Raw genomic sequence first — 10615 nt, 5'->3', positions numbered from 1 at the left:
GGTAGCCTTATAGTATCAGTCTTCAATGTGGTCAAACCACATAGAAAAAAAAATCAATTCAATAGGGATCAGTATTGATGATTTATCCTCCCTTGCCGAAAGTTCAGCCATTGCACAGATCAAACAAAGACTCCTTGACATCGAGATGCAGGATCTTGGGAGCCTTGTTGAGAGAGCAAGCAGGGAAATCTGATGAATGCAAAATTATTTTTTTATTATCTACTCGGAACCAAATTGTGATTGAAACTGTGGCCATATTTGCGCACCTTGCAGCTAGGAGGCGAGCAGTGTCTCCGCAGACAGGGCCTTGACTGTTCAGATTGTATCCTCCCCATTATAATTCCGTTGTTATGCCAGTAAAGGTTGTTTGTTTGTTTGAATTTGAACATCCAGATTACCTTTTCCTTCTTGTTGTGCGCTATTGCATGGCATAGTGGCTAGAGTGCTGCACTTGGATCTGGGAGAACCAGGTTCAGATCCCCACTCTGCCATGGAAGCTCGCTGGGTGATTTTGAGCCAGTCACGCACTCAACCTAACCTCTACCTCTCAGGATTGCTGTGAGGATAAAATGGAAGAAAGGGGAATGGCGTAAGTGACCTTGGGTCCCCATTGGGGAGAAAAGTAGGGTATAAATATAAATAAATAAAATGTCTGCGTTTTGTTCCCCTAGTCTGCTTTTTCCCCCTTGACTGAGTCTTGTAGCTCCAAGAGACTATGCTCCTTCTGAGAAGAAACAGAAACTGTCACTGGGGAGTGCTTGTGAATCTGACAGGTATTGTTCAATTTTTCAGCTATGAGTAAATATGTCAGGTGTCCAGGTGGGTAGCCATGTTGGTCTGAAGCAACAGAACAAAGTTTGAGTCAAGTGGCATCTTTAAGACCAACAAGGTTTAATTCTTGGTATAGGCTTTCGTGTGCATGCACACAAAGTGGCACCCAGAATTAAACTTTATTGGTCTTAAAGGTGCCACTGGGCTCAAACTTTATTCTGTGTCGAGTTGCAGGTAGAAAATTGTTGCATGAATGGCCAAAGCAAGAAAAAGAGCAGAAGTCCACATTTTCTGGGCTCAAGTCCTGCACAGCATATTTGATTAAGGAAGATACCCCGTGGAACAAAGACAGCTATATCAGAAAACCTATCACAATATGGTGGCCTCAAGTGGAGTGGTGTAATTTAAGTGTTTACGTTTTAAAAAAAGTTTTGCCATCAAGTCACACCAGACATTGATATGGGGGTGTGATTCTTGAATAGGGTGCAAGTATATGAAATTCAGTATGCATAGACCTGAAAGACACAACTGATACTACTCAACTGATACCCCTTAAGCCATAGAATCCATGCCTACTGTGGCAGAATGGTCCTGCTCTGGCCTGTAGGTCCTGATCCACCCTGCCCTCCTGGGATTTCCCAACACTTGAGGGGGCTTTTCTCTCTGTTCAACCACCACCACCTGACCTTTGTAGGAATTGTCCACTGGGAGGGTCAGGGCTCCCAGCTTCCCTTCTGAGGCCTTGCCTCTGTGTCTCCCACTGCCCAGCGCCTGGTCACCACAGGGACAGTTTACTGCTTTGTGACCACTAGGGGAGTAGCCACTTGCCAACTGCCTGCCCTCCCCTTCCTCCTGGGACACTTTTTTAAATACTGTGTCCAAGATGGTGGAGATCTGTGTGGCACAGAGAACCACTACCAGGATCAAAAGTTACATTTATTAAAAAGAAAGTGTTCACAAGCAGACTTTCAGCACAGCACCAGACTAAGCAAGGGATTCAAAAGAAAAGGGTAAAACACAATTCCTCTGTCTTTCCCTCTATACATGCCCTGTCGTATGTTAAATATAAGGCAGTCTCCTTAGCTTAAACAATTACCAGATGTTCTACAGGGTTGCCATTACCTTCAAGCCTCTTTCAGGTACGCAGGCCAGCTCATGGCAATGGCCGCCTCCTCCTGACCTCAAATAAGAATTTTGTCTGCTTTGATGGAATCAGCACCAAAGAGCCCTTCCTCCTTGCTCCCAGGACTTTTATCATCTCTCTTTTCTCCACCCACTGACCAAGTCAGGCTGGGGCAAAGAAGCTTTTTTGGAAGTCTCCAAAGGTTTCTTCCTGAAATCCTTCTAGTACTTAATACATCCAAATCTCTGTTCTCTTCTGGAGGGCGGGGAGAGAGCTTGACGGCTCCATTGTCTCTTCCTAGACCTACTAGCATTTCTTAAAAGGTGGCTGAGGTAAGCTGGAAAGCAATTGAACTTTCTTCTCCCCTCCTGCCTGTCTTGTGCCCAGAGAGAAAAACGCAAAGTGAAGGTTTTGCTCAGTTCAAACTTCCAAAGAAAAAAGGTATTTCTTCACGCCTACCCATGTTGAATTCTACACTGAATCAAAATGTTTTGCCCAGTGGCCTTAGATATGTGTCCTTTTGTTCCCCCACTCTGCATAGAAATGCAAGAATATCTCATCCAAAACTGGAGCTGTGTTACTCTGCAATGTGAGAAACCTAGGGTAGAAATTGCCCCTCCTCTTCTGAGCTATTAGCCCCATGTGGGGAAAAAGAGAAGTGCAACATGGGTGACTCCTCCCCCAAGATTAATAGCACCTGGGGGTGCTATTCTCTCAAGTGCTATTCTCATTGGGGAGATGGCAGAGGGGGAAGAGAGGAAGGGGTAAATCCCTTTGCTCCTGCACTGCAGCCATAATCCAAAATCCCCTTTCCCTTCCAGCTTCTTTTAAAAATTAAGGCAGGTGTCAGGAGATGCGCTCCTGGATTTTCCATGTAATGTGTAGTTTGACCTTTATCCATCCCTTGAAAAATCTTCACACAAGGAAATCATTTTCTCATTTCTTATCCTTTGGAGTATGTAGTCTCCCATTCTTCCATTTTTTTATTTGTAGCCACGAGTGCTAGAGTCTTATGCATATGGAAAAAATAAATTAAAATTGGAGCTCCCGAAATATCAGCACAGAGGTGCCTGGCTGTTACGTATTCCTCAACAGAAACAGGTGTTCTTTCATTTCAGAGCTCCTTCAGTATCAGAACCGGAGGTGTCACAGAGGCACAGTGAAATGCCAGGATCGAGAGTTACACATTATTCTGACAAACAGCCACTGACTCCAGAAGAACAGCTGGTTGTGATGCTCTCTCACGAGGAGGCGATAAACATACAGGAGGCTCCCCCCACAGAGAGCGATCTTGAAGTAAGTTTGTGCCATTTTTCAAATGCAGAGCAATATTTTAAAGCTTCCTTTGTAATGAGGGCATATTTTTGAGACTAGGAGCGTGCTTCCAAGACAACTAGGACCGAGTTTGGATGTCTCATATTTCCAATTTGTTCATGACAAACTGGATTTGTTCTTGGGCTCAAGTGCGCCTCCTCACCTGCAAGAGCTGAAGTCAGACTTCCTGGGTTAGGGTGTCTTTGATTTAACTACGGATTGTTGTGACATCTGAATTTGTGTGCTTTGACAGATTAGAGTTTGTTTCTTGCCCTCAGTCTCGGATTCTAAACCAGGATTAAATGGTTATTTAGAATCCTGACTTGTGCTCAGGAAATAATCCCAATTTGTTGAAACCCCCTGAACTCAGAGGTCATAACAGAGGTTAGAGAAGACTTCCTAAACTGGTGCACAGGTGAAAAAGAGGAGGATACCAGAAGCGTGAAACTAAACCAGTCAACAGCTCACCGAAGTGTTTTTGTGAGTCTGGTTACAAAGGCACTAACCTGGGCTTCTTCGTTCTCCCTTTGCTTTACAGTTGGACGATTAGATATTTCCAGTTTCATGACAAGCCATCCTTTGCTATTATACCCAAACAATGCTTAGTTCTTCCCTTGAAAACCTGGATTCCAAATTAAAGTCTGCTCCCAGTTTTCAATAGTGGTGTGCAAACCGTATTTTGGTAGTTCAGATTTAGCAGCAGTCGGGTTTGCTGCAGAACTGAAATCTCTAATTAGCTGGGGGTGCCTGAGGGAAGAGGGAGGGAAGGACGCAGAGCTGAGGACCCCCCTGGTGTGTTCACCGTGGCCTATCGGTTTTGCACACCCAGATACAGTAAAAAATTTGAAGCTTGGAATAGATGCGTACTGCTTTTCCTTTTTTTGTTATTTTGCGTTTTGATATCAAAAAAACAACAACAAACGTTGTCTTCTTCCCGCTGGTGCCTGTTGGTGAAATCGATTTTCTTCAGTCTTTGAACATCAGTGTCACGCGGTCTTTTTAAATAGAACTACTGTGCAGTCCTAAGCAGAGCTGCATCTTTTGAAGTCCACTGATGTCCCCACAGTTTTACTCAGTGAGGTTGGGTAAAGATAGTGACCAGTCCAAGATCACTTGATGAGCTTTGTGGCTGAGCACAGATTTGAAACCAGAGCTTCCCAGAGCCCTAGTCCAATGCCCTTACCTACTATACAACACTGGCTTTCTATGGGCTGTAGCCCTTAGGAGGCTGCTTTGTTGCTGCCCCTCTAGTTGCAGGCAGGGCCGTAGCCAGGATTTTTCATTTTGTGGGGCAAATTTTTTTTCTTGTGGGGCACTCATTATGCTTCTACTTACAAATAATAAATAACTGGAAATGTTGGGAGTGGAGCCTGAGGAGGGCGGGGAGGGACTTCAATCGGATATGATGCTATAGAGTCCACCTGGAGATCAGGTGTAATGCCAGGGGACCTCCAGCCACCACCTGGAGACTGGCAACCCCAGGAGAGAGAGATTGGCTTCCCCACCACCATCACCATGCCTTCTCTCAGGCAAGTGAGAGAAGTTTGAGTGAGAGCCAGTTCGGTGTCGTGGTTAAGTGCGCGGACTCTAATCTGGGAGAACCGGGTTTGATTCCCCACTCCTCCACTTGCACCTGGCTGGATGACCTTGGGCAAGCCATAATTTTCCTCTTCCTCTTCCTCTTCCTCTTCCTCTTCCTCTTCCTCTTCCTCTTCCTCTTCCTCTTCCTCTTCCTCTTCCTCTTCCTCTTCCTCTTCCTCTTCCTCTTCCTCTTCCTCTTCCTCTTCCTCTTCCTCTTCCTCTTCCTCTTCCTCTTCCTCTTCCTCTTCCTCTTCCTCTTCCTCTTCCTCTTCCTCTTCCTCTTCCTCTTCCTCTTCCTCTTCCTCTTCCTCTTCTTCTTCCTCTTCCTCTTCCTCTTCCTCTTCCTCTTCCTCTTCCTCTTCTTCTTCTTCTTCTTCTTCTTCTTCTTCTTCTTCTTCTTCTTCTTCTTCTCTCACCAAAAGGGGCACTTCCTTTCCTTCCCCAGCTCCTGGCAGTGGTGGGGAGGCTGGGGAAGGAAAGGAAAGCTGCCCTGCCCGTTCTGGTCAGTTTCATTGGGGAGGAACAGCTGTTAAGTCTAAAAGCTGATCATAGAGGAGTGAAACTGACCAAAAGGGGCACTTCCTTTCCTTCCCCAGCTCCTGGCAGTGGTGGGGAGGCTGGGGAAGGAAAGGAAAGCTGTCCTGTCAGTTCTGGTCAGTTTCACTCCTCTGTTTTCATCTGTTAAATCTAACAGCTGATGGGTGGGGAGTGAAACTGACCAGAAGCTGCAGGGTGGCTTCCCTTTCTTTCCCCAGGCTTGCGAGGCTAGGAGCACTGGCATCATCAGGTGGTGGGGCGGGGCTCGTGGGTGGTGGGGCTCTGCCCCCAAATGCCCCACCGTGCCTACAGGTCTGGTTGCTGGGGAATGAGGCATCCAGAAGCCGCTTGCCTGAGACTTGCCACTTCCGTGTCAGGTATTGGACTGTGGGACAGTTTATTCCCAAGAGTATTGGAGAAATGAGGGTGTAACACAACAAAGTGCCTGATTTCCTTCATTGCTGGTCTGCCCTGTTGCGAGTCCTGCTGCCTCCTCTCCAACTCCAGCTGCCAGGAGTGGAAGTGCCACGCAGTTGGAGATGGAATGCCACGTCTTCCTCTGTTCTCAAGAAACCAGCAAGATGCCCTGACCTGGATAGCCCAGGCAAGCCTGATTTTGTCAGATCTTGGAAGCTAAGCAGGGTCAACTCTGGCAAGTGCTTGGGTGGGAGACCTCCTTGGAATGCCAGTAGTTGAGAAGCGGGGGCAGGCTTTATTCTCTGAATCTCCTCCAGGCCCCCAGTAGGGGGTCAGTCACCAGAGGTCGCCATGACTTCCAGGTGCACACACATTCACACGCGTGCACACACACACATATGAAAAAAAATAAAAAAGACCAAAAGACCAGCATGAGGAGGGGCAGCAGTTACAGACTGTCAGGCCAGCAGTGGTAGCTTGGTACCAGCCGTGAATTAGTTGATATGGCATCAATCAGTCAATCGTTTATTACGATCCAAGATCAGAAGTCAAGATCATCTACAAAACATATTCACTTTAGCTACGTATCATGGATGTTCTGAACAAAAATGTATATTGATACGGTATAGTTACACACTTATGAAAAAATAACTGAAACCATGCTTATGATTCTTTAGTTTGTACATAGACTTATTTAATCGAATTGTATGCCAGATGGTGATCAAGCAAGAGGTTAGGAAATGAAATTCCCCAAACAGATTTTGCTCTCTGTTATTACATTCCACATTCTTAGTTGGTAATTCTGTCTACTGATGGTTTGGGGTTTGTAGAGATACTGTTATTACATACATAAAGGGATCCGGAAAGATATGCTGGCACCACAACCTAAAGAAGTGATGGAAAGGATTTTGGAGCATATCTCAAGTCAGTTTCTCACCGACCCAAATCTAGAAGAATTGCTGAACAGTTTAAAAGAAGAGATTCAGGATGATTATCACATCTGGCTCATGAAAAATGTTGGTAAGAAGAGACGAGTATGCTTTAGCAAATGTGGTGTGAAGCTTTGTTGGAATATTTGCAAGTTATCAACTCTTTCAGTCATGATAGAGTTAAACTGATGTTGTGTGTAAACAGGATGTTTATTTTATTTATTTATTTATTATTTTGATTTCTATCCCGCCTTGCCGGATGAACTTGCTCAAGGCGACTAACAAACATTAAAATACAGTAAACAATAAATACACTAAAATTTCCATAAGCAGCATAAATTACAATAAAAACAATACAAAAGATGGTGGCATTTAGTATACAGTCCTCTGATGGAAGGCAATGTCCAACAGTATGTCAAACGGCCATGGTGTATTCCGGTGGCTCATTCGTCAGTGGCGGCTCCTAATCGAAAGCCTGGTGGAAGAGCTGCGTTTTACAGGCCCTGTGGAACTGTAAAAGGTCACACAGGGCCCTGATGTCTTCTGGGAGCTCATTCCACCAGTGTGGAGCCGCCACTGAGAAGGCCCTGGCTCTTGTAGTAGCCAACCTGACTTATTTTGGGCAAGGGAGAGTCAGGCGATTTTGTGTCCCTGACCTCAGTGCTCTCTGGGGCACATATGGGGAAAGGTGGTCCCTCAGGTAGGCAGGCCCCAGACCACATAGGGCTTTAAAGGTTAAAACCAGCACCTTGAAACAAATCCGGTAAGCTATTGGCAGCCAGTGCAGTGCCTTCAGCACAGGCTGGATGTAGTCCCTTATAGAGAGGCCCATCAACAGCCTGGCTGCCCCATTTTGCACTAGCTGTGGCTTCCGGATTTGAGACAAGGGCAGCCCCAAGTAGAGAGCGTTGCAGTAGTCTAATCTCGAGGTGATCATGGCATGAATCACTGTTGCCAGGTCATTGCGTTCGAGGAGGTGGTAAAAGGCTGCTTTGGCAGTGGCTGCTACCTGGCCCTCCATTGTTAACCAATTAGCAGTAGAGAAAGTTTCCCTGCTTAGAGTAGGTGGTATTTAGTATAACTGAATCTTTAAGTCTTGCCACTGGCTAATCAATATATTAGTTTGAAGATGTGTATTTGGCAAAGTACGGATTTGTTTGATGTTTTATGCCTGAGCTTCCTGTGCTTTGTTCCGAGCTGGAGAGCCAAGACAGGATAGTCATTCTTCTTCATTATTTTAGCTATGTAACCACTAGGATGTAGCTCCAGCAGGATGTAGCTCCTCCGTTATTTTTCTAGATAAAGTAATTCTCTTTTAAAGCTCAAACACACGGTGTCAGCTCATTGCTTATACTCTGCAAACTTATACAGCTTGCAACAGGCTTCCATTGTGTGCATGCCACAGGGCAAGGAGCACCATTTACTTCTTTGTTCACTGTATTTTTGCTGTGCTTTTAAAAACATGCATAAGTAAATAATGGCTCTCAAAGCGGTATTAAAACATAGGTACAAATAAAATATAATAAATGTATGGATGGATGGGCATTCCTTATTTTGTTTCTTTTTGCAATTGTTTACATTTTTGTTTGCAATTTGAGTTGACAGCATTTCAGTGTTCATTTGATAGGTTTGGATATATGTGTGTGGTCTGTTTATACATACTGTGTATGCCATTCAGGCACATAGCACTTGTTATTGTGTAAAATGCTGGCTTATTGACACAGTGATAACACAGAAAAATGCAAAGGTTTTATGGGAGAAATTCAGTGCGAGGAAATTAAAAATGATATTATTATTATTATTATTATTATTATTATTATTACTATTACTATTATTACTATTATTATTGTAATCTTAGAAAAATCATGTTAAAAACAGTAACGAAAATAGATCTGCATCAATGACTATGAGGATTAGCCAACGGGCTTATTTTACTTAAGAGACCTAGCAAAATGAGATCTACTCTGATGCATTTCCCCTAGTTTCAGATCCTGCAAGCTCTCCTTTCCTGTACTATGACCATGTGTGTGCATTTCTTCCTATAATCCAGAAACTCAAGAGATGTGCCTCTCTGATGGCGCAGGAATGAGAATTGCAAATAAATAAGAAGAGTTTGGGAGAGCAGTTCATAGCGAGGTCTGAGTCCAAGTGCTGGAGGGGTGCCTGGCTGCTGCCTCTTCTCCCTCCGGTCCCAGGAGTGGCTTAATGGGTACAAATGCCTGGCCGCCGCCGCTTCTCCCTCTCAAGCTGAACACCAGAATCCTGCAGCCTGGACTCTAGGGCCAGGCAGTACGGAGCTTGAGGCAGTGGTACCATTGCAGACTGTGGCTTTGTCACGTGTGGGCATCTTCTGCCAAATAAGAGAAAGAAAACAAGGTTAGTGGAGGGGAAATTGGAAGGTAGAACACAGATGCATAGTCTTAATCAGGATGTGAGGAAAATGCTCTCATGAAACCATTGGTTTCCAAGAAAATATTTCGTGCTGCCTTCTCTGATTTATTCAAGAGGCTTTTAATGTTCTTGAGGTGAGCTGTAAAAAAAATCCTTTTGTTGCCAAGGGAGACCAGTATCTCTATACACTATTATATTGTACCTTGGACTGTCATAATCTCCATTCTCAGTGGTTCAGATGCAGGGGGTGAACTTTCTCCTGATATGTTGGTACTTTATTTGCCACCGCATCCAAACACAGATTGAAGTGGGCATTATTATTTTTTTGCCTTTGACTTGTTCTTGCCCTACTTTGTATGATTTTACCCTAGTTGATTACATATTGATGGATCCGGAGGAGAGGAAAAGGCTCTTTATCCACAGCATCCCCCGCCCTTTTCCTCAGAGAGTGATCCGTGCCCCTGTCCCGTGGCATGACATCTACCAAGAGGTAAAAAGCTGGAACAGAGACCACCTCTTCACAGTGAATCCCATGATGCTTACTTTGCAGCACCTCTGGTTTACAGAGTAAGTCAGCTTGCTTAAAAAACACTGGTTATCAACCCCAGTAATCTGGCTGTACTAGAATACCCTGTACTATTAGAATTAATGCATTGATACTGTAATTGCATCCTCATGTAGTACTGTCACTAAGCAATCTTAGCCAATTAATTGCACAGCTTTTAATTGGTGTACTTTCTTTGTTTTGAGATGATTGGGTGTATGTACACTGCAGCAGGCATCATCCTGGAAGATGCATTCCCTCCCATGGGTAAGGGAAAAGAGAATGCTTCTTCTAAGATGGCGTAGCTGCTGTTCCAGGAAGTAATTTATTTATTACATTTTCCTGCTCCTCCTGCCCCCTGCCAAGGAGCAATAAGAGGCGTGATTCTTCCTTCCTCCATTTTATCCTCACAACAGCCCGTGAAGAAGGTTAGGGGGAGGGGGGGGACTAACCCAAGGTCATGTAAGGAGCTCCATGGTTCAAAACCAAGTCTCCCTCCACAGTCCTAGTCTGACATTCTACCTACTATTCCACACTGATTGTCATTGTATTAAGAACAGTGAAGTTTTTTTAAAAAGTCTGCTGCCTGATTAATTGAAGGCAATGTTTTAATTGTTTACAAGGTTTTTAATGTAGCCAGTTATCTGATTTAACATTGACGCCTCAGTGACATTACTGGGCAGTCTTAATATAATTAATAGAGGTATTCAGTTGCACTTAATCTCACACTGTGTTATTGATCGCACACATCATTTTATAGCAGAACCATGAAATACATTAGGGAGGCATCTGTCCTCTCAGGCTTTGGATCAGTCAGGAAATCTGAGAGAAAAGCACTGCATGTAAATGGGACTTCCACGGGAGGCATTGCTAGTGTTTCTACAGTCCCCAGCTAACTGTTGGGCATCCTGTGGGTCTGCTACTTTGAGGCAAGCAGAGTTTTGCATTACTGCACCTTGAGGCCACTGCCATCCCTAAATAGCAGGGCATGGCTGGGAAGGGAAAGGA

The 10615-nt window shown here is 44.6% G+C and overlaps 1 protein-coding gene across 1 annotated transcript in view; it reads left to right on the top strand.

The window, feature by feature from the left end:
- The first annotated feature begins 584 nt into the window (after positions 1–584).
- DNAH3 (dynein, axonemal, heavy chain 3) overlaps positions 585–10615 on the top strand; it is a 139659-nt gene continuing 129628 nt past the window's right edge. Inside the window, 4 exon segments of the mRNA XM_015416119.1 lie at positions 585–589; positions 3013–3190; positions 6574–6763; positions 9435–9630. Of these exon segments, the coding sequence (XP_015271605.1) occupies positions 585–589; positions 3013–3190; positions 6574–6763; positions 9435–9630 (569 nt within the window).

The sequence above is a fragment of the Gekko japonicus genome, unplaced genomic scaffold, assembly GCF_001447785.1.
Source record: "Gekko japonicus isolate JY-2015 unplaced genomic scaffold, Gekko_japonicus_V1.1 scaffold321, whole genome shotgun sequence".
Lineage (NCBI taxonomy): Eukaryota > Metazoa > Chordata > Lepidosauria > Squamata > Gekkonidae > Gekko > Gekko japonicus.
The sequence above is the reverse complement of the archived record's forward strand: the minus strand, read 5'-3'. Positions and strand labels throughout refer to the sequence as shown.